The sequence below is a fragment of the Cebus imitator genome, unplaced genomic scaffold, assembly GCF_001604975.1.
Source record: "Cebus imitator isolate Cc_AM_T3 unplaced genomic scaffold, Cebus_imitator-1.0 Scaffold314, whole genome shotgun sequence".
Classification (NCBI taxonomy): domain Eukaryota; kingdom Metazoa; phylum Chordata; class Mammalia; order Primates; family Cebidae; genus Cebus; species Cebus imitator.
Window position 1 is genome coordinate 1800460 of NW_016107629.1, and position 25357 is coordinate 1825816.

Sequence of the window (25357 nt, forward strand, 5' to 3'; positions counted from 1 at the left end):
TACATTGCAATAAAGCTGTTTTGTTTTTTTTTTAAAAAGGTATGCCAGGCATAAGAACCACCTACCTGTAATTATACTAACAAATTAGCTAGAATTAGTAACACTTTTTTGCCAAAACCATAAATGCAGAATATAGTAATTCTTCCACATTTTAAACTACTTTTCGCCACTTACATGTTGCAGTGGCTAGCATTATTCAATTAGTGGTTGAAGGCACAGGCTGGGTTACATTTCCTAGCTCTATCACTTAGTAGCTATGAAATTACAGGCAAGTTACTTCCCTTCCCTGAGCCTCACTTGACTCTTTTGTAGTGAGAATTAGGAGCACTTACTTCTTAAGATTGTTGTAAAGAATTAAATAGCATAATCCCTGTAAAGCACAGTGCAAGGGGCAAGATACTCAGTAAACAGTAGCTACTAAAATTCATCACTGAAAGTTTCTGGAGCCCATCTGGTCCATGTCCTACCCCATACAATGATCTCATCTTATTCATTTAAGGACGTTATCCCTGGGCCTCTGTGGAATGGCTGGGGAGCAGTTAAAGGAAGATTTTGCAAAAAAAAAAAGAGCAGGAAGTTCCTACTCTCCACACTGACTCCTCTTTCATAACAACTATCAGCTTCCTTGTTGCCAAGAATGGGTGAGGAGATAAGCCAAATGTTAGACCACAGGCAGGGCTGTCCCTTCACTTAACCTGAAGTGGGCCTCAGCCCTTAGCAAAATCGAATTTCCCCCAGAAGGCAATCAGGCTTGTATCTGCGGGCTCTAAGACATAACTCCTTTGATAAAGGCTTTTCCAAGTGTACTGAAAAGAAACAAGCACCCTCTGTATGTTAGTTTCACAAATGGCCAAGCTTATAATGGATTTCTTAAGTCTGATATGAAAAGAGCTAAAAATAAGGCAGCCAAAGCAGACAGAACCTGAAATTTTAGGCAAATAACAGAGGATCCACTGAGTCCATACACCAATCAATAGCCACATTCCAGCTTCCTGCCCTTCACATCACTAGTGCTGAGTAAGTTACACATTAAACACTATCAACTCATTCCTTTTACCTTACTTTATGAGGTATACCTAATCTCTGACCTAACAGAATCCTACCATTCTAGTTGAAAAATGGCAGGTTGGTGTGACTTATCCTCTTAGGTACAGGAAATAGTATATAAGGAAAGAGGAAAGCTCTATATGAATGTTAGTTTCTCTGATTTTTTTTAGAAAAACAATTTCGACATACAACATAGTAGACAGAAAAACAAAAGCATCCACAGGCCCACAACCAGATTTAATGTGAACAACTGTCATTTAATGGATTTTATTTATGTATAATTTCAATGACAATCTTCAAAAGTTATTTGAAGTGTCTTCCACTAAAGGTATAACAGAACAGTTCCAGATACTTCAGAAAAAGGATTCTATGAATATCTGTTTCTGGTCTTAGAACTGTAGCGACATGGCTACACTGTCCCTGTACCCAATGAGAATGTGGTCAACAGGTCCTGGAAAATGTATTCCGTAGCCAAGATATCACACTTTTATCATTCAGAGATCTTCTGATATGATAAGGACCATAAGTGAAGACATATATATCCCAGATCATCTACCAACAGGTAAGTTATACCTATTTTATAGAAGAGATCACTTATTCCACAAATTTTAAAAAGGAAAAAAAATATTTAAGAGAACTCAATGATATTAAATGCTTTGGTAATATTAAGGGAAAAAAAGATGATCTCTTTCTTCAAATAATTTCGCACTTATTTGGGAAAATTAGTAATGTATATATGAAAACTTAACACGGCAAACGTGAGACTAATAAGCAGCATAGAAATAACAGGATAAAGTTGTTAATTCTTGAAGGAATGATTTCAGGATGAGTTCCTGGAAAAACGACGTTTTCTTCTAAAATGTTGAAAGATTCTTAGACTTAAACATGCAACAGGTATGAATGTGGGAAATCATTTCTGAGCAAACAGAAGCAGGAAAGCATTTTGGAAAATTATATAGTGTGAAACAGGCACACTGTGAAAAGCTTCTAACCGTAAGTTAAGATGTTTGGACAGATAATGAAGTCAAGAGAATCGTTAAAAGTTTTGGTACACTCTGCTGCTCTGGAACACCTCTTCTTCTTCATCTGTCAGATAAACTTTGAGATGCAGTTCAACTTCCATGGGGACACATTCCCAAAGTTACAATGCAGTCAATGGCTCCATTCTCAGTAGCCACAGCGCTTTGCATTTATCTCTATTACATTGAATAGTGCTTCCCAAACACTGCATGAAAAAAATCACTGGGCAGCTTGTATAAAAGACAGCAAGGCACTGTTACTTTTTGTTTTTGTTTTCTTTTTTTTGAGATGGAGTTTCGCTCCAGTTGCACAGGTTGGAGTGCAATGGCGAAATCTCGGCTCACCGCAACCTCTGTCTTCAGGGTTCATTCGATTCTTTTGCCTCAACCTCCCGAGTAGCTAGGATTATAGGCATATGCCAACACGCTCGGCTTATTTTGTATTTTTAGTAGAGATGGGGTTTCTCCATGTTGGTCAGGCTGGTATTGAACTCCCAATCTCAGGTGATCTGCCCGCCTCGGCCTCCCGCTGCGGCCTCCCAAAGTGTTGGAATTACAGGCGTGAGCCACTGCACCCGGCCAGCACTGTTACTCTCTAACCTTCAGGAATTAGCAGTCAGAGGAAGCCAATTTACACCCTAGAGGGGGAAGTGCTAACACTACCACTGGTGGTAGAACTGCAGTAACATGGCTACGTTGTCCCTGCACCCAATGACAATGTGGACAATCTTATATTGTGATGAGAGTCTATAAAAATTTGTTGTTCCACGTGTTCATTTTTTCCTTGTCACCAAACTTCTCTCTAGACTTAAGTCCATTAAGCATAAATGATTTGCCAGAAATTCTACTTTTAAAACCAATGACTGAAAAAAAATACAGTTTTTTTCACATAACATATCAAAATTATTAAATAAACTCCTGGAACATTTAAGTAAATAGTCAGGTTTCCTTTCTTTAGAAACTTGTATCCATAGACTTCTGCTTTCTTCTCATTCTCACACATTCGCCATGCTAACATGCTTGTTAAGGTCAAACCAAAGCACCATTGCATAAAAGGATATTGTACTCAATACTGATGGTGTTGCTCTCTCACGGAAGTGCTTCATTCTCAGCTGCAAATATTCCCAGTTTAGAAGAGACAGCAAGAACAGAGTTTTAAATTGTCAGCATCAACAGCATTGATATTTCCTTTCCAACACCCCCCCCATGACCCGTGCCATCTCCACTCAAGAGTGCCAAGCAATTCTCAAAAAGAATATGAACTGAATATGGGAAAACGATCAAAATGCTGGCAACCATATTAATAGTGTCAGTTTCTTTAGACTAATATAACTTAGGCCATAACTGACAACAAAAGATACATTCTAATCTGGTGCCTTCAAACAGTAATTTTATAAACAGCCAAAATGTAATATATTATTTTAAAAGTCATAAATACTTTTTAACTTTAAAAAGTTAAAATCCCAACAAGATTTTAATTTAGCTTAACAAGCTAAATTTAGAGTTAACAAGCTAACTCTAAAATTCATTCAAAATCCTATTCCAATTTGCGGGGAGAAGGATATCCTATCGGATATCAAATCTATAAAATGATTCTAATAAAAACAATGTGATACTGGCACGATATAAAAACAGTTCAAGGAAGGAGAATATACTAGGAAGTTCAAAACTGAAGCCTGTACACAGGCTAATTTAGTATTAACAAAGGTGGCAGTTTAAGTGTGAAAAACGTAAAACATTCAATAAATGGTGAAGGGCTAACACCACTATTTGCGTGAGTGGGGAAGGAATCTTTAGATCATGAATACCTCAGATCATACAAAAATAAACTTCAGATGGACTGAGGAGCTAAAAATATGAAAGATACTAGAAGAAAATGTAAAGAGAATATATACTAATTTTAGAAGTGAGGGAAGCTTTCCTAAGCAGCGGGCAAAAAGCCCCCAAATTAATATTATTAATTTGTAATATTGATATATTTTATTAAAAACATTTAAAATTTCTATACAGCACAAGATATCATATTGTTAAAAGATAGCACTAGACTGGGAGAAAATATCAATGATTCTAATGTAATAACCATAATAAAGAACTCCCACTGGGCAAAACGATATATTAGTAAGTAAATCAAAGAAAACTCTAATTGACAATAAATAAAATTTACAAATAATAAACTACCTGACCATTAGTAGTCAAGGAAATGCAAATCAAAACAGTAAAATATCATTTTCACCCTGAAGACTGGTCAAAAAAAAAGACTTCTGTTGATAACGGTTTGGGAAATACACTATTAGTAGTAGTAGGAACTAACACAGTCCCTCTCTTCCTAACTTTTATTTTAGATTCAGGGGGTATATGTGGCAGTTTGTTATATGGGCAAATTGCTTGTTACATGAGATTTGAGGTAGGATGGATCCCGTCATCCAGGCAGTGAGCACAGTACCCAATAGTTAGTTTTTCAACCCTTGCCTGCTTCCCTCCTTCCCCATTTAGTAGTCCCCAGTGTCTACTGTTTCCATTTTTATGCCCATATAACACAGCCTTTTAAAAGAATTATCTGTGTTTATATGTTTAGTAAGCTCAGTAATTGTTTTTAGTGACCCTACAATCACATAAGTGTACGAAGATACACACACACACACACACACACAAAATGACAAAATGATAGTGCTCAGTAAATATTAGCTATTAGCCAGAGATGTTTCTAAGAGTTTTAGAAACATCAACTCACTTAATTCTCACAGCAATCCTATAATTTAGGTTCCATAATTTTCATCCCCATTTTGAAGACAAGGAAACCAAGGCACAGAAAGGCTGAGTAACTCGCCCAAAGTCACAGACATAGTACGCATCGGAATCAGGATTCGACCAAGGCATTTCGTCTTCAGTACCTGAGCTCTTAACCATCACTACCGCTAGGTAGATCTACTGCCTTCTAAACAAGGATGTTCACTGCAATACTGTACATCATAGCAAAATGCTGGTAACAGCCATGATCAGCAACTGTAAAATAGACAATGGGCTGCTCATCATGTAAAATAGTAAATTATGTAGAATCAACACACACACAAACATTTAGAATACATTAAGTGAAAACAAATGAGACACAAAGAAGTAGCATAACTTCATTCGTGTCTCAAAAGCAACCTCTGTATGCAGTTTTGCATGTATGTCTATTGTTCATTTGTTCAGACAATTGTTTAAAAAATTATACACAAAATATTAATACTTAATACTAGTTTCTTCTGGGAAGGAGAACACGATTAGGGAGTAAGGGTGAAGAGAGGTTTTTCACTGGTTATTTATGTATCTTTGTGTTAGGTGACTTCTTTTATTAATATAAATGGCAAGTTATTGTTTTTCTATTAAAAACAAATTAAGCTAATAAGCAAACAGAGAGGCAGAGCCCCAGGTGAGATAAGATGCTAATATCATCAACAGCACTGATCTACTCTCCTCCAAAGCAATTACATTTGCTATGCTGATGGCTGAAGACTGAAGACGCCAAACCTCAACAAGAATTTTAAACATTTTGATGCTGATTATAACACAGTAAGATTGTCACACATTATTGCAAGAATATATAAAACATCATTAGTGAGAAATAAACTGGCGGAGTTCAAATTGTGGCTCTACTATTTAATAGCTGTATGATTCCAGGAAAGTGACTTAACCTCTTGATATCTCAATTTCCTCATTATAAAATGGAGATATTAGTATTTACCTTATATGGTTAATACTTGTAAAATCCTTATTACCTGCACAAAATATAGATTCATTTTGTTAGACAAAAATAACTTAAGAAAATGCATATATATACATGCTGATGTTAGGCTAACAGTACCATCTCCCTTTCCAAAGACATAAATAACCCCTGCAAAACAAACTAAATGTATAACACATAGTAAGTGTATAAGTGTTGTTGTGCAAAACTTTTTTTTTTTTTGAGACTGAGTCTCACTCTGTCGCCCAGGCTGGAGTGCAGTGACATGATCTTGGCTTACTGCAACGTCCGCCTCCCGGGTTCAAGCAATTCTCCTGCCTCAGCCTCCTGAGTAGCTGGGACTACAGGTGCAAACCACCACGCCTGGCTAATTTTTGTATTTTTTAGTAGAGATGAGGTTTCACCATGTTGGCCAGGATGGTCTCAGTCTCTGAACATGTGATCCACCCTCCTTGACCTCTCAAAGTGCTGGGATTACAGGCGTGAGCCACTTCACCTGGCCTGCAGAACTTTTTTAGGCTATGCAGACACATGTATGAATGTGGTACCATAATGTAAAATTCACTTCTCATGGTCCAAAGAATATCACTATATTTTTTGAGCATACGGTGAGTGGCTTAGGGCTCTGCCCTCTGCTGCTATATCCCAAGATCAAACCTCACCACATCAAGCCTGGCATCTATAACAGCATCTTTCACTTAAGAGGGCTGCAAAGTAAACACTCTGTTCGAACCTTCATATATGCACAAACATCCTGTCTTAGAACACATTCAAAACACCTTTCGTCCTAAAGTATCTTTTCTATTGTCTCTAGATTAAGTCCACATCACTATTATTATATTTTTAATAGAGACCAAGCAATCCTCTCCCTGAAACTTTTATCCTCCCTAGTCAAAGCTCATCCTGATGTTAAGGCAACTTAATCTAAATCCTCACTGTTTGTAGGTTTATTTATAAACTTTTTGTTCTGTCACTTCAGTGGACAACACAGCTAAAAAAATTTTTAATTTTATACAAATCATTAAATTCACTCTACCAAAAGTAAGAATTTTATTATTTGTAGTAACTACATTTCCAGAATAAAGGCATTACATATTATAATTGGCCTATTAAAATTAGGTGTTTAGTATTAGGCTTATTTCAGTAATAAATCAACTTTAGGCTGGTTCTCAAAATATTTTTCCTAGTACCCTGCCTGAGTCTCTCCAACACGTACACTATTTCTCCCATATTATGTCTGATATTCCCCATATAACTTGTTTAAAAAAGAAGTTAATTGTAAAGTCCCAAGAAACTCTAGGCTTGTTCCAGTTCGTGTGTGTGTGTGTGTGTGTGTGTGTGTGTGTGTGTGTTTCGGGGAGGGGGGAAGGAGACTAAAATTAATCTTAGATCTTTTATGCAGTATCTCCTAGATCTTTTTTATATACTGAAAACAGTAATTTGCATATCTTGTATAAATTCACTGAAAGCCAATTTAGAAATTCTTCAGTTCAATCCCCTTGTTCTACAGATGATGAAATCTAGATCTAGAGAAGTTAAGTAACTTCCTCAAAGTCACATGCTTTGGACTGAAATGTATGATTATGTGACCGCTAACACCGTCTCATCTACTTGAAGAAGTGGCCCAAGATTACAAACATTAATTAATCACATACATTAAATGGTGGTATATTCCCTAGAACTTTTTTAAGTACTTAAAAATAATTACTTAAGGCATTTAGTGTTAAGTCTCATTTTACAGAAAAACAAGCTAAATCCTAAAAGTATTACTTTCTTGTTACTATATCAAAGTTAAGGATCAGATTTATTCTTAATGAATTAACTAGTACTTAAAGCACAGTATCGTACTTCCTCCAAATATTTCATTTCTAAATTTTTACTTTAATAAAGTTTCTCTTATTGTCTTTTTAAAAAATAATTTTCTGATACTAATGTTAAAATCATAATAAATTCATTAAAATAAAATTTTCTCTGGATCTCATACCTGTCGTTCATCCTCCATGACGTTACTAGCAAATTCAAATACTAGGTCGTTCTGTTGGACAACAGCAGCCATAATAAAGCATTCCCCTTAGATCCACATGAGAAAAATTCCAAACAGGTTCATGTATCAGGCAGAAAAATCCAGTGACCGATTTGGGTAAGAACCCTCAGCTCTGTCTGTGAAGTTACTATATACTCAAGTTTTCTTTAGGAAAGGTGCTTCAGTTTTCTTGGTTCATTGATATTCTAGTCAAATTCAGATAATTTTTGTGAAATTTTTCTTCTCTCAAGCTTCTTGGCCTAAAAAACAAAAGCTTAAATTAGTTACAAAAAAGCAATCCCCACTTAGAATATCATAACTGATACAGAGGGCAGTATCGCCAAAGAATTTTTTTGTTATTAATATTTTTAAATAAAATCAACATGACTAATGAACATAATGTTCTTTTTAAAAAGTTACATATTTCCTTTGAAGACTTTGCTCCTGCTAAGATCATTCTCACTACTGAAAATTATGCCTCTCTCCCCCTAATCCCAGTTAAACTACTGTTAAAATACTCAATTTCAAAAAAAAAAAAACATACAAAGAAACCCCAACAATAATAATGAGAGCTGTCATTGCAATAAAGGATATATAAACAATTTCATTCTTTTTACCAACTTAGCAGAGGACATACACAGAAACTGCTACCCCACGAGTAATTTCATAACGTGTATATATATATATTTTCACCTCTAACAGAGGATTTATATAAGGATTTAAAATCTAATACATTTAAAGTTTAGTAAGAACTATTTTTAAATCTTTTAAAAATAAGCAGAAATTAAAGCCTACTCTTTCTGTTCTTTAAAAAGGCTTCTGATAAGTAGAATGTTTTAAAAATTACCATGCTAAAGTCTGTCTTCAGTGGCTTCTTTTTTAATGCACTGAAATGTATTCTTATCTCTAGCATAGGCTTGCAAGCAACAGGAAGGAAACAGCACTTGACCACGTCATGGCAAATTAGAACATGCAAAGAACTGCACTTTACAATAGTAGAAAAACAGAAACGCAACTTAGCAGTGAAAACAATTTCACAACGAAGAAAGAAAGGCTTTTATAATATTAGCCAAAGATGTTTGCCTATTTTTAAAGTTATAGACACTAATAGAAGGAAAAGGAAAAAATTCTTTAGGTGTTTATCACAGTCTTATTAAATTTTCATCAAATGATTATGGTCATAAACGTGGCATGAAAAGACAAAGATATAAAAATAATCACATTAAGTAACGTCTAGTTCTTTGAATTACCATTTATAATTTTAATACAAACACTTTAAAAAAGAAGTTGACTCCAAGGAAAGGACGGCCAGTAATTTCCTAATCATTCAAACAGGCAAGTTTGGGGATGAAGCCGACCTGGTGAATCAGTTACCCTGAAAACGTAAATCCAGCTAGTATGTGCTAGCCAAATCACTTAATCATTTCCTAATTTCTGTAAAGACAAGTCCCTATGTGTTCTGGGCTTTCATGGCCATCATGGATGATTGTGATTTTCCCAGCAGGAACTCAAAATAAAGTAAGAATTAAGGATCCAAGTCAGATGATAGTTCTACTTATTACACCAAATTTCAACCCAGCAAATTTCCTACTCTCATCCACTCCCTTTTAACAGCAAGTTCAACTCCAAATGTATTTCTAGTACTTTCAGGTGTTTTTTGAGCAATGTACCCTATCTAGAAGAGGAAAAAAAGTGTTTTGATCTAAATTGATCACAGATAGACATATTTGGCCTTGTACAGGTATTATTTACAATACCTTCTTCCTTAAATTATTATCCAACCCAATTCCTCTATAGCAGGCCTGCCTAATATTCCTCCACACAAACTATTCAATCTTGCCTTTTTTCTCAACTTCTGTTATTTCCCATGCCTGCAATACACACCCACTTCTACTTACCAGCATTCAATCCCATCTTTTCCACTCAATACTCAAGCCCCATTTATTTCACAAAGCCTCCCAACATCTCTGCCTCAAACTATAAGGGTTGCTCCCTTCAAAAACATGGCAATTGCTGCCCATACAAGCATAGCATTCACTGTAGTACACTGTCTCAAATTTGAAAACTGTGTCCCCTTAATTCAAGTGAATACATGTTTAAGTGCCAATTATTTGCAAGGCAATGTGCCAAGCACCAAGACAACTGAAGCTAAACCTCTTCTGGGGAAATAACCTTTGTCTAAAATTTCTTCTGTATTTCCCAAACCTGTGTGCCCACAGTGAAGACAAAAAGGATTACACTGATAACAGATACTGTTTTAAATATCTTATCAGGTCAGGCATGGTGGCTTACAGCTGTAACACCAGCATTTTGGGAGGCTGGTAGGGAAGAAGTCACTTGAGACTAGGAGTTTGAGACCGGCCAGAGCAACGTAGCAAGACCTTATCTCTACAAAAAAAACAGAAAATTAGCTGGCTATGTTGGTGTGTGTGCACTTGTGATCCTAGATACTCTGGAGGCTGAGGCAGGAGGCTAGCGTGAGCCCAGGAGTTCAAGGCTGTAGTGAGCCATGACTGCCACTGCACTCCAACTTGTGTTACATAGTGAGAGTGTGTGTTTAATAAATAAATATCATTAGATATTTAAACTATTTCTACAAATATCCTTTATTTAAAAAAAGAATGACTGATGTATTCCTGATAAAGAGGAAACTATTATCGTAAGTTTGAAAAGCCATAGTAAGAAAATATAACCAGAATCAAGGGATGTTTGCTGATACAGAAGTTTCTCTGTAAAAGATTAGGTTCCAAAAGGCTATTTCAAAACCCGTTTGTTCACAAATGCAAAATGACATTGTCCCAATGGCCAATGTAAATACATCTATGGAAACTTAAGTTTTACTTTCTTTTTGACTGCTATCGTGTGCTTTTTTGTATCAGCACTTCCACACTGCTACTGTGCTTTAACAGTTGTCTTTCAGAAATCTAAAAAATCAGAATAAGCAATCAATATACCCACACCTTATAGTACATACTAAAAACCAACACTAATAAATCAAAACTAAAAATGGCTCCCCACAATCACAAGCCACTTATTGAGGCAGAAAAAGACACCTTTGCTCCCATGTAGCTGTTGCTCATTTCTATAGAGAAGTCCATAAACTGAAAATGTGTTAAGAAAAGCATTTTATTGGCTTAATCATGTGTTTGACGCTCTGTCATCTTTCCTGCTCCTCTTCCTCTCCCCTGTGTACTTATATACCCTACAGCTGCAAGGAGATTCTTAAGAATACATTTTCTGATACCTGATCGAGAGGGAACACCCGTAGATATCAAAGATACTTAAATTACAAAGCTCAGGTATCTTACAATTTTTTTCAGTTATAGATAAGACTGAAGATCTAAATTAATGATTCCATTTTTCATTAGTAAATTGGGGTGGCCAAGTCCTTACAGTCTACAAGAAAAACAGAACAAAAACTAGAATTCTTGTTTCCTAAATCAGGACTCTCTCTAAAACTATACAGCCAGGCCTCTAAATCCATCAAAGTCCTTTCTGCTATAACAGTTTATAATACAGATTAAGTAAATATATATATCAAAAAAATTTAAATCTCCATCTCTAGGTTCAGCTTCTGAGCTCCAAATCCAGTCACCAAATTGTCTATCAGACAAGTCTACATCAGTGCCCCTTGAAGTCAGTGTGTAAAAAACATGTCCAAAACTAAATACATCATCTAATTCCTCAAATATGCTCTTAGATGGGAAAAAAATATGGGCACTCAGATTAGAAAGAGGGCATCCAGGCAGGCATCTATCAGATAAGAAATCTCAGGCTGGCTCAAATGTCTCTTAATTGGGTCAGGACCATATTTTATTCTCCGAGGAGTCTTGCCACAGGAATATTTATCAACGAGGTTCCTAACGCCTCATCCCCAAAACAAGCTTTGTAGTTAAGGTAAAATAGCAACACAAAGTAGTTCAGAGAGCAGGCTCTGGAGTCAGACTGCTTGGGTGCCAATCTTCTGCAGTGTGACCTTGGACAAGTTACTTACTGGGTGTCTCAGTCTCCTCGTTCAATAATGTAGGTAGTATCAGTCTCAAGTTTCCTCCTTCTGTAAAATGGGTAAAGTAAATAATACCAAAACCTAGAGCTATTGTGAAGATTAGATGCAAAAATGCATGTGTAGAATACTTGACACATAATGTGCACTGAATTAACAATAGATTCTTTAGTGCTGTAAGTATATGCAAGAGATATGTAACAGGTGCATGCCAGATAACTAATTATTCCTTAAGTCTCATTTCTGTACTCCTTGGAAGTCTCCATTACCACAGCTATTTGCTAAACCCCCCAAAAAAGAACATCATAACCCATTATCAACAATAGTATAATTCCATTCCAGTGCTTAAAAGTTAGGTGTGTTTTTATTAAATCTGTTTCTTCAAGGCCAGGACTTCACTCTGGCAAGCTTCCCTAACACAGAGCCCCATTATGCCCCATTCCAAACAAAATGACTTCACTGATTGTAAACACAAAACCCTCAGCCACACTACTAGCCACTATAACCAATTCAAATGGTTACCTTTTGTTTAATTTATTATAAAAGACTTCAGGTACTAAAAAAAATATGACAGTCAAAATTGATCACTGATTGAATGTAAATTTAAGATTCCTTTAAAGAGGTTTTTAGACACAAGGATATTAAACTCATGAATTCATAAATATATTTTTTAAGAATTGTCACTCTCCTTTTAGGTTACGCTGGTACCAGTTGTTTATGGTGAAAAATAATAAATAGACCAGGCACAGTGGCTCATAACTGTAATCCCAGCACTTTGAAAGGCCAAGCAGGGTGGATTACCTGAGGTCAGGAGTTCGAGACCAGCCTGACCAACAGGGCAAAACCCTGTGTCTATTAAAATAAAAATATTAGCTTGGCATGGTGGTGGGCACCTGTAATCCCAATACTTGGGAGGCTGAGGCAGGAGAATTGCTTGAACCCGGGAGGTGGGAGTTGCTGTGAGCTGAGATATGCCACAGCACTCCAGCCTAGGCGACAGAGCAAGACTCCATCTAAAAAAAAAAAAAAAAAAAAAAAAAAAAAAAAAAAAAAAAAAAAAAAAAAAAAAAAAGAAAGAAAAGAATAAGAAAGAAAATTAATAAATAAAGAGAATCAATCAAACAAGCAAAAAGGTTTTAGATCAGACAATTCTGGGATAAAGAAGATGAAATATACCAGCTTAGAGCAATGAGGTGGTTGAATGGCTTCTCTAATAAAGTATGTAATTCAGACTGTGTGTGTGATTATGTATATATGCATGTTTGTAGGTTGGCAGCATCTAAAAAACTGGAATGCTACAGTAACTCTAGATACCAAGTAACTGAACAGAAAGAACTTTCACAAGATGTGGTAACTTAATAAATGGCCCTTTTCAATATATACAGATAGCCATTATGAGAAATGCAACGTATTTGGAAAAACTATTAGAAGAAATACAACAGAAATGAAAGAAAACAGAATAAGAAAAGTGAGAGAAGAGAAGCTATACAAAGTAGAAATGAGAAACAAGCAATAAATCCATAAACTGTAATGACTGAATTCCTGTGTGATGGACTATAATTTGGCCTTTTTAAAAATCTGTTTTCTATTATAATATGGTAGAATGTCTGTATTAGCTCCCAGCAGAAATGAAAAGTCAGTGGTATGAAGATAAATTCCACACAGTCTTCCAAAGGTTGCCAATTTTCAGTCTAAAAAGGGTGAAATCACAGGATCTTAGAGCTGAAAAAGATCTAAGGATTGCCTTGGACAATATATTCACTTAAAAGATAAAGAGTTTAGGACTAGAGCATTCTGATTTGTCCAATGACACACAGCCAGTTAGTGGCAAAGAAAGCAAAAAAAGCCCGGACTTCCTACTGGTACCTTTATATCTATATTAATAGAACTTCATTAATATTTTTTCCTTAGCAGAATATCTGGAAAAATAAGAAATCCCTTAGACAAATATCTAGCAAAACTATCTTACCATACCCCAGGACGATTGTTAATTAAAATGCTTTTATATATTATGCAACCTCTTGATACTTGGATAAATCATTTTCAACCATATTTTTAACTGAAACAACTGGTGCAAAGGGTTTGTAGATTTTCCTATTTATTGCTTTAAATCTTAAAATTTTACCATTATCTCCCAAATTAATTATATCATATTATCTTGCCTCACATTTTCACTCAGTTTAAAAAGTAAAAAGGAAACATGTATAAGCCTTTTTAGGGGGCTAACACAACTTAATAACTCATTAAAATACTACAAGATAGATTTGTACTGACATTTTTCTTTCTAGTTCTTTTTTTTTCTTTTTGAGACAGAGTCTTGCTCTATCGTTCTATCACTCAGGAGTGCACTGGCATGATCTCAGCTCACTGCAACCTCTGCCCGGGTTCAAGCAATTCTCATGCCTTACCCTCCTGAGTAGTTGGGACTATAGGGGTGTACCATCACATCTGGCTAATTTTTGTACTTTCAGTTGAGACGGTGTCTCACTATGTTGCCCAAGCTGGTCTCGAACTCCTGAGCTCAAGCAATCCGCTGGCCTCAGCCTCCCAAAGTGCTGGGATTACAGGGTTAGCCACTGTGCCCAGCCTTTCTAGTTATTTTAAACACAGTAGCATTGCTAGAATTTACATTAAAATATGTGGATATGGAAAAAACAATAAAGAAACATCCCCAAATGCAGGCATAGTTAAGAAACCAGATTTGAACTTTCCCAAAAAACAGTAGTCATACTCTCTCAGTTCCTGCTGAGTTCCTATTTCTCTAAACACACAAAATTGAAGGGAAAAAACACAAGTTAATGTCACAAGGCAAACAAACCATTTCATTGCATTCAGTGTTCTCATAATTGAAAAGGAAAACGTTTCATTTAAAATTTTCATTTAAATTTTTTTCAAATATTCAACAAATTTAAGAAGGTTGAGAAAAAGTTTAAAACTGTGTTTCTGCAATCTAAACAGGTACTATTTATTTACTATATTTTAGGTAGCTATGCAAGGTAGCTACTTAAAATTAAGCATTCTTTTAATTTTAATTACTTTTTTCATTGTTGAATTCTTTATTAATTCAAAATGTTTTAAGAAAGTCAGCATATGCATATGGATTTTACAATAACATCCATAGGTTTCTATAATATGGTAAAATGAAAACAGCTATATTTTGATTTACTTTGAAAACTCAAAGAAAGATATCTAGGTTTGAGACTTCTGAATTATTTTACATTATTGTCATGTTCAAATTCTACTACACGGTGAAAATTCTAGCATTTTCCAGATGTATATTATTGTACAAAGGTAAAATGATAAAATTGATTATAGGAATGGGGAATAAAAAACCCAGAAAAACTTAAATTGGAGGAAACATAATCTAGATTTATGCATTCAATTTATGAGTACCCACCGTTATTCTGGCATTGCAAAATACCAAGTGTGGTGGCTCTGCAGTTGTATTCATGTATTCAAAACTTCTTTATTGTCCACCAATAAATACTGGTGGAGTACAATATATGGATATAGATTATTAAGTATGATAAAAATTTATTATTAAGTACGATAGTAAAAAATTATACACATGCCGGACGCGGTGGCTCACGCCTGTAATCCCAGCACTTTGGGAGGCCGAGGTGGGTGGATCACGAGGTCAAGAGATCGAGACCATCCTGGTCAACATGGTGAAACCCCGTCCCTACTAAAAATACAAAAAATTAGCTGGGCATGGTGGCGCGTGCCTGTAATCCCAGCTACTCAGGAGGCTGAGGCAGGAGAATTGCCTGAACCCAGGAGGCGGAGGTTGCGGTGAGCCGAGATGGCGCCATTGCACTCCAGCCTGGGTAACAAGAGCGAAACTCCGTCTCAAAAAAAAAAAAAAAATTTTACACATTCGATATGTAAAAACAAAGCCAAACACATTGAAACTATTTTTAATATTTAGCAAGCATTTAAAAGTCATATACAAGAACGTATTTATGACAAATCGGTTAAAGCTGGTGGGAAATATATCAGGTCTTTGATATTATTTCAATATTCAGTGTTCATTGATTAGTGGAGGGCAATATAGAAATGCACTAAGCAAAGTGGTTATTTTAAATTTAAATTACCTCTTACGACAATTAGTAAGACTAAGATCTTTAATATCAAAGTATGTGAAGGATTATTGAAATTAATTATGCAGATAGTTCAAGGGAAAAATTCACTTTCACCTCTATTAGGTGAATATTCATGCTAGGTGAATATTCATGCTAAGACAGATGAATATTCAGGTTGTCTTTTGGAGTTTTATTTTTCCATGTCACTATATTTTCTTTATAGTATTTATTAGTAATCACTTAGTGGAACCTAATATTAGTGTTGAGGAATCCGCTCAGAATTTGTTTGACTCAATGTAAATGTCCAGACAATTTACCTTCAATATAATCTCTTTAAAAATGTATTACTTTACAGAGGAGAAACATAATAGATAAGGTGATCAAGGTTAACATGAACAGCTAAGAGTAGCCTAAAGTTTGAGAAACTGTCACAGCTAAGAGGAGTCCTGATGATGGCATGTAACTTTGATATTATGTGATAAGCATGTAACTTTGATATTATGTGATAAATAGGTGAAAGTGGCACTTTACCTTTGTGTTCTTCCAAAAACCAAAAACCCGTGTCTAGTTATGAGAAAAACATCAGACAAATCCCCACAGAGGGACATTCTACAAAATACCAGTTTATTTCTCAAAACTGTCATTTAAAACAAGGAAACTGTCACAGTCAAGAGAAGCCTAAGGAAGCATGACAACTAAATATAATGTGATAGCCTGAATGGGATCCTGGGACAGAAAAAGGACATTAGGTTAAAAACTAAGGAAATCTGAATAAAGTATGAACTTAATGATCAACATTGGTTCATTAATTTTGATAGACGTCCCACAAGTATATATGGGGCCTCTCTATTTGCAGTTTTTCTATAAATCTAAAGCTACTCAAAAATAAAAGGTTTAATGGACACATTACTATTTTAAATTTTATTTTTATTTTAAACATTTTATTTTTTCTTAGAGTTGGGGGTCTCACTTTGTTGCACAGACAGGTCTGGAACTCCTGGGCTTAAGTGATCCTCCCGCCTTAGCCTCCTAAAGTGCTGGGATTATAGGTGTGAACCACCATTACCGCCTTTTATTAAGTTTTTATTTTCATTGTAAAATTGCTAAAGAAAATCATACTACCTTAACATTAAAAAGTGTTTTCTAACTGTCAATCTCTCATAACTTAGCCATAGCCCTATAACTCATTTATATATTTAACAAATAACTTGATATTATTTTTGTCCTTGGAAATGTTGTTTTATTTCCTTTGGAAATAACATTTTCAAATGATTTCTCTTATTTAAATTTTAATTTTAACATACAATTATATATTATCTATCTATCTATGTCATTGACAGAAACATTTCTATAGATTTGAGGTGATGGTGAACTGAAAGTAGTGATTTGGGATCACATTATTGAGCAAAGAAATAACACTATATAGTGTTCCAACTTAAAATATGATTGTATGTTTTGATGAATAGCTAAATCAGATGTTTAATGTATATTTTGGAAAACAATAGGGAAAGTGCATTAAAATGACATTTAATACAAGCATAAAATAACAATTATTAAGTTGAAGAACTTTGATAAAATACTAATGTATGTCACACTTTATTCTTTCCATGTTTATTTAATGCTCATAGCCATCCTGATAATTAAGTATTTTATCTGTCATTTGCAGATGGGAAAATGAACTCAGAGAAGATAAACGATTTGCCCAATGTCACATGAGACAGAAATGTAACTTGAAATCAAATTTGTAATTTTAAGTTCCTGATGTTTTTACACCATGCTCCCTAAGTGAATCTGTGGACATACATTTCCATTAGTAAGCGCTGTATGTAGCATTCTTTTAATACAGCAATAAGAGCTACATCTTTAGAAAGGAAATGTATCCAAGCTTAGGACAGAAGCACAATGTTTATTATTCTAAAATCTTTATTTCTAATTATTTAAAAGCTCTAATACAGTGACAGTAGTTAGGTATAAGTCAACAGTTTTAAAATTCTGAAATTTCTGAAATGCGATTTAATATGAGAAATAATGAGGGGGGAATGAATTTCACATTGCATATATGACATACTAAAAAATATATTTGGTTACTGTCATCAATGCTTGATAGTGTTCCTTTTCCCTACTCATCTTAGAGCTTTTGTCATAGGAATAAAATCAGTTCCCAACTGGGACCTTCTATCAGTTAGGGCAACAATTTGCCTTCTGAAGTGTTTTCATTAGAGTCAAAGTCTTGAACATCCCCTTGAATTCATTAGAAAATATGTCACTTGGGTCTGGAGAGGACTATACATGGGAGGATCGGGATCCAACAGATGTCTACTGATTATCTCTCTAACTCTAGAATCAAGACTGACCTCTTTTGGTGATAATATAGAAATGTAATCTTCATATATCATTCTCGCCTTTTCTTCAATTACTTTTTTGTTCTGCTCTTTAAGTCTTCACAGGCAAGCCAGAAAAGTAGGTTCTTTTGGCTGTATCCTGTTTGGAGGAACTCTCTGAAAAGGTTTCTTCCTGCTGGGGCCTTCAGCATCTTGTCAAAGTTTTGAGACCAGGACAAGACTTCCTCACAGTGGGGTTTTGGCATTCCTCTAGGACTTGACACTCTCCATTTCTGCAGTGCGTGTGGGTCTTCCCGCATCTTCCCCTCTTTCTTCATCCCTAACAGTGAGGCAGGAGCAGCTGCAGCAGCAGCGCCAACAAAAGTAACAGGTGTTGTTGGGCCTCTGGTTTCCAGGCGCTTGAGACACAACAGGTGTTCCTTCATTTTGGGACTGCTGCCTTTTTAGCATTTTGGCTACTTCAGGACCCAACTGGCCTGTTACCTGAAGGTGTGGGCAGCACACCAATGGGCCCGGTATGGCGGGGGTGGGGCTCCACAGCTCAGTCCTCTAGCGGAGCTGGTTTGCTGCATCCGCCCAGCTTCAGCACCCAGTGGGCAAGGAGCCAGCACCAAGAGAGCAAGGAGCTAATTTTTATTTATTTTTTAGGGACACTGTCTCGTTATTGCCCAGGCTGGAGTGCAGTGGCATGATCCTTGCTCACTATGGCCTCGAACTCCTGGCCTGAAGTGATCCTCCCACTTCAGGCTCCTGAGTAGCTGGGGCTATAGGTGTATACTACCATACCTGGCTAATTTTTCATAATTTCCTTTGTAGAGAAGGGGTCTCCCATCTTATCCAGGCTGATCTCAAACTTCAGAGCTCAAGCAATCCTCCCACCTTGGCCTCCCAAAGTGCTGGGATTATATAGGCATGAGCCACTGCATCTGGCCGGATTCTTTAGTTTAAATTAGGTGTTTTTTTTTAATTGAGAGGGAGTAAGCAGAGAGAAGTACTGAGGACTTTATCAAAAGTATAGTTTTATTTTCATGTAAATAAAGCACAAATTGATGATTTTTGTATAGAATGTCTCAGTCAGGCTTCTGGTGACTTAAGCAAACCTGACACAGGTCTTGGCTACTTGTTCAAGCTCACCTTAGCTTCAACCATGATAATAATAATAATAATAATAATAATAAAAATCAATATGATGAAACTAAACAGACTGACTTCTCTATGTATTTGCCTTTTTGCTGACACCCAGGTGAATAGTTCCAGGATTCTGAAGGCAGGGCCACAATTACTCACTACCCAAACCTGAAATTCCAGTTCTTTCACATAGTTCTTCACTTCCTATCATTGGCCACTTGGGCTAACCTGGTATCAGAATACACTCAGGCAGCATTTATAGCACCCGGCAAAACAGCCAAACAGACTGAATACCTAGACCTGTCCATACCTGTGGTCTCAAGTTTAACTCTTTTTTTGAGCATGTTCTGAAAACAATAGAATTCAAAATCAAAAGAGAAATATTGGCAGGGTACGGTGGCTCACGTCTGTAATCCCAAGACTTTGGGAAGCCAAAGAGGGCAGATCACTTGAGGTCAGGAGTTCAGGACCAGCCTGGCCTACATGGTGAAACCTCACCTCTACTAAAAATACAAAAATTACCCGGGTGTGGTAGGGCACCTGCAATCCCAGCTACTCAAGAGGCTGAGGCACAAGAATCACTTGAACCCGGGAGGTGGAGATAGCAGCGAGCTGAGATTATGCCACTGCACTCCAGCCTGGGCAACAAAGTGAGACTTCATCTCTGAAATAAATAAACGAGAAATATCTTAACAGTAGTCATATACTGTTTTAATTCTGTTCATTAAAAAGTAAACACAAACATGCTAAAATGTCTTTCTCAGCAAAACCTGTTCAGGCAGTTAAAAAAATTTCTCTCTCCAACAAACAAGACTTAACTTGCAAGGAAATTCTGTTTCATTTCTGTGGCCCTTTATTCTCCTAGTTAATATTTCCATTTTCTTAGAAAAGACATGCTCTAATGCAATGGTTCTCCCATCTGAGAATACAGCAGATTCCCATTGGTAACAGTGTTTCATGCTGGCACTAATTGGGGGTGAAAAGCCAGGGATATGCTGTTTCAAAGTTCCCCAGGAGATTGTGCTATATGACCCGCCTCCCCCACCTCCAATTCCCACACAGCATAACTCTCTTCTGGTAGAAACTGTATTCTGTTATAAGAAGTTTCACTCTTACATGGAGGCACATCATCAACTGAAAGCAAAACTTAAAGGCCATCTAAATTACTTCATGCTCATGTACTGCATTATTAGATGATAGGCTCTTTCACTTATTTATTTGATGGGCCCTTACTACCTCTATCCTAGCCCCATTCCTGTGGCTCTTCAGCCTGGAGTAGAAGTTATTTACCTAAAGTGAAAAGATGATCAACTTACTTCTCTGACAACTAATTAATGGCTTCCATCACCTACAGGCAAAACTCCAAATCTATTAACAAGGCTAAAAAAGCTCCTCATGATATGGCAAAGGTGTGAGGAAATGGTAGTCAGATTTATAAGACAGGATGTCTGAATACCTGAACTGGAGAAGTGAATGGAAATATTCTATGCATCAAGCTTAAAAGTACACCTATAACCTATAGTAATCAAGACATAAGGTACTGATGAAAGAACAAAATAGATCAATGGAACAGAATACAGAGCATAGATAATGGCACCACATAAATAGTCAACCATCTTTGTCAAAGGACAAAAGCAATACAATGGAGAAAAGACAGTCTTTTCAACCAACAGTGGTAGAAAAACTGGACATCCATATGAAAAAAACAAAAAGAATCTAGACACAGACCTTACACCATTCACAAATATTAACTCAAAATGGATCGTAAGCCTAAATGGAAAATGGAAAACAATACAATTCCTAGAATATAGCACAGGAGAAAAATCTAGATGAACGTGGGTTTATTGATGGCCTTTTAAGATACCAAATGCAGGATGAATGAAAGAAGGACTTGATAAGCTGGACTTCATCAAAATTAAAAATTTTTGCTCTTTACAAACCACAGATGAAAGGACTGTTATCTAAAATACGCAAGGACCTCTCAAAACTCAGAGAAAATAGCCTGATTTTAAAATGGGCCAGCTGGGTGCAGCAGCTGATGCCTGTAATCCCAGCACTTTGGGGGGCTGAGGTGGGTGGGTCACCTGAGGTCGGGAGTTCAAGACCAGTCTGACCAACATGGAGAAACCCTGTCTCTACTAAGAATACAAAATTAGCCAGGCATGGTGGCACATGCCTGTAATCCTGGCTACTCAGGAGGCCAAGGTAGGAGAACTGCTTGAACCTGGGAGGCAGAGGTTGCCGTGAGTGCCACTACACTCCAGCCTGGGCAGCAAGAGTGAAACTCCATCTCAAAAAGAAATAAAAAAATAAAATGGGCTGAAGATCTTAACAGACACCTCAGCAAAGAAGCTATACAGATTAGCATATGAAAACATGCTCCACATCATCTGTCACTGGGGAAATATAAACCAATATGACAATGAGGTGCCACTACAAACCTATTGGAATGGCCAAAATCCAGAACACCGACAACACCAAAAGCTGACGAGGATGTGGAACAATGGGAATTCTCATTCACTGCTGGTGGAAAAGCAAAATGGTACACTTTGGAAGACAGTTTGGCAGTTTCTTACAAAACTAAAGATAGTCTTAACACCATAGAGCTGTGCTCCTTGGTATTTACCCAAAGGAGGTAAAAACTTATGTCCACACAAAACCTGCACATGGATGTTTATAGCAGCTTTATTCATAATTGACAAAACTTGTAAACAACCAAGATGTCCTTCAGTAGGTGAACTAATAAACTGTGGTGCATCCACATAATGAAATACTATTCAGCACTAAAGAGAAATAAGCTGTCAAGCCACAAAAAGACATGTGGAAACTTAAATGCTTGTTACTAAGTGACATTTGCCCAAATCCACAAAATGTACACTACCACAAGTGAACCCTAATGTAAACTATGAACATTGAGTGACAATGTGTCAGTGTAGGTTCATGAACTGTAACAAGTGCACTGCTCTGGTGCAGACACTGATTAGCAGGAGGCTGGTAATGGGCAGGTTATGCATGTGCAGGGGCAGAAGATATATGGGAAATCTTTTACTTTCCTCTCAATTTTACTGTGAATCTAAAATGGCTCTAAAAAAAAAAGTCTTTATTTTTTTTTAAAAAGTATAGCTCCACTTAATCATAAGGCCTAACACTGTAAAAACACTAGAAGAAAATCTAGGCAAAACCATCCAGGACATAGGCATAGGCAAGGACTTCATGACTAAAACACCAAAACCATTGGCAACAAAAGCCAAAATAGACAAACGGGACCTAATCAAACTCCACAGCTTCTGCACGGCAAAAGAAACAGTCATTAGAGTGAATCGGCAACCAACAGAATGGGAAAAAATTTTTGCAGTCTACCCATCTAACAAAGGGCTGATATCCAGAATCTACAAAGAACTAAAACAGATTTACAAGAAAAAAACAAGCCAAAAGTGGGCGAAGGATATGAACAGACACATTACAAAAGAAGACATACATGAGGCCAACAAACATATGAAAAAATGCTCATCATCACTGGTCATTAGAGAAATGCAAATCAAAACTACACTGAGATACCATCTCACGCCAGTTCGAATGGCGATCATTAAAAAATCTAGAGACAACAGATGCTGGAGAGGATGTGGAGAAATAGGAACACTTTTACACTGTTGGTGGGAGTGTAAATTAGTTCAACCATTGTGGAAGACAGTGTGGCGATTCCTCAACGACCTAGAAATGGAAATTCCATTTGACCCAGCAATCCCATTACTGGGTATATATCCAAAGGATTATAAATCGTTCTACTATTAGGACACATGCACATGAATGTTCATTGCATCACGGTTTACAGTAGCAAAGACCTGGAACCAACCCAAATGCCCATTGATGACAGACTGGACAGGGAAAATGTGGCACATAGACACCATGGAATATTATGCAGCCATCAAAAACGATGAGTTCGTGTCCTTTGTAGGGACATGGATGAACCTGGAAACCATCATCCTCAGCAAACTGACACAAGAGCAGAAAATCAAACATGGCATGTTCTCACTCATAGGCGGGTGTTGAACAATGAGAATACATTGACACAGGGAGGGGAGCACTACACACTAGGGTCTGTTGGGGGGAAATAGGGGAGGGACAGTGGGGGGTGGGGAGTTGGGGAGAGATAGCATGGGGAGAAATGCCGGATATAGGTGAAGGGGAGGAAGGCAGCAAATCACACTGCCATGTGTGTACCTATGCAGCTATCTTGCATTTTCTTCAAATGTACCCCAAAACCTAAAATGCAATAAAAAATAAAATAAAATATCAAAAACATCGGGCATTTTCTCATCTAAAAATAAACGTGTTCATCTAATGAAGAGAAATAAAAACATCTATGGAAGTAAAAAAAAAAAAAAAGTATAGCTCCAACACAATTTTATTACTCTTCCCTATCATCTCAAAAACAATGTTCCAGCATTTCTGCATTTTATAGTTCCCCCATTTCCCCATTCCATTATTAAAGAAGCCAAAGTCAGACCTGACTTAATCCCACCAAGAACTCAATAAATACTACCTTTTTCTAGGCTTTCTGTCTATATTCACTGCCACAGAATCAGACCTTTCCGACTATTCTCTGACAATCACAACCTTTTGTTCCTGTGACACTTTAGGATCCTCTTTCAAGTCACAGTGCAACCAGGTATAAAGACACAATCTTAAGGGAAATAAACATTTCCATCTTTTCCCAAGTTACCAACACATTTGAAAGACTTTAAGATTCCTTGTGCACAAAACTTTCTGCTCCCCATGTGTGAAAAAATAAAAACCCTGAATGATCTCTTTTGACAGTCTACCTCTTTTCTTCCTTATTATTTTAATCTTTTTTTTTTTTTTTTGAGATGGGGTCTTGATCTGTTGCCCAGGCTGGTCTCAAACTCCCAGGCTCAAATGTTCCTCCCACCCTGGCCTCCTAAAGTGCTGGGATTACAGGTGTGAGCCACCACGCTCAATTTCCTTTTTTCCTTTAAATTATGTAAAACTATTTTAAATCAGCTTGGATATCATCAAAGAGTTCTGATGTTTCATGTCAGGATCTTTAAAATGGGATTCTTTCTATAAGCATTTTTATAACTGTCTGGCAATTACCTAAGCTTCTAAACTAAAATGAAACCAAAAAAAAACAAGAAGCAGGCAGGGCACAGTGGCTCATGCCTGTATCTCAGCACTTTGGGAGGCCAAGATGGGCAGATCACTTGAGCCTAGGAGTTCGAGACCAGCCTGATCAAAAAGGTGAAACCTCATCTCTATAAAAATACAAAATTGGCTGGGTGTGGTGGTGTGAGCCTGCTGCAGTCCCACCTACTCAGGAGATTAAGGCGGGAGGATCACTTCAGCCCAGGAGGTGGAGGTTGCAATGAGCCAAGACAGCATCACTGTACTCCAGCCTGCGAGACAGAGAGACCCATCTCAAAAAAAAAAAAAGAAAAACAAAGCAGCAAAACCAGCTGAGAAATAAAAACGTGGAAGGGCATGGGCTTAGTACTGAGAGATATTTACGGTCATTTGCCACATAACAACATTCTGGTGAACAGTGGAGCAGATAGGGAAATCAGATGATAATGCCATGCTTTTACTGCACCTTTTCTAAGAGTGTTTAAATACACAAATACTTGCCATTGTGTTAAAATTACCTACAATATTCAGTACAGTAACATACTGTGCAGGTTTGCAGCCTAGAAGCAACAGGCTATACCATATGGCCTAGATGTATAGTGGGCTATACCGTATAGGTTTGTGTAGGTACGTTCTGTGATTTTTTTTTGCAAAAGGGCAAAATCACCTAATGATCCATTTCTCAGAATGTATCCCAGTCATTAACTGATGTATGCCTGTACTTAGTATTTATAAATTATACATTAATTTTATATTTTACTATTGTACCAATCTTAGATAGAAGCAAACTTTACCACTAATAAGTAAAACATATACAGAATAAAGATTTACACTTTCGTCTTCCATA

The 25357-nt window shown here is 36.7% G+C and overlaps 1 protein-coding gene and 1 pseudogene across 5 annotated transcripts in view; both read right to left on the minus strand.

The window, feature by feature from the left end:
* Positions 1-25357, minus strand: part of ELF1 (E74 like ETS transcription factor 1) — a 109787-nt gene that overhangs the window by 37848 nt on the left and 46582 nt on the right. For 3 of the 5 annotated variants that reach the window (XM_017503760.2, XM_017503761.2, XM_017503758.2), the window contains exon 2: positions 7775-8073. In XM_017503760.2, the coding sequence (XP_017359249.1) occupies positions 7775-7846 (72 nt within the window). In that variant the 5' untranslated portion in view covers positions 7847-8073. Of the gene's footprint in view, positions 1-5790; positions 5825-7774; positions 8074-8660; positions 8966-25357 lie in introns of those variants that run through there. The other 2 variants (XM_017503759.2, XM_017503762.2) reach the window with 2 other exon arrangements.
* LOC108286145 lies at positions 16900-18911 on the minus strand (annotated as a pseudogene).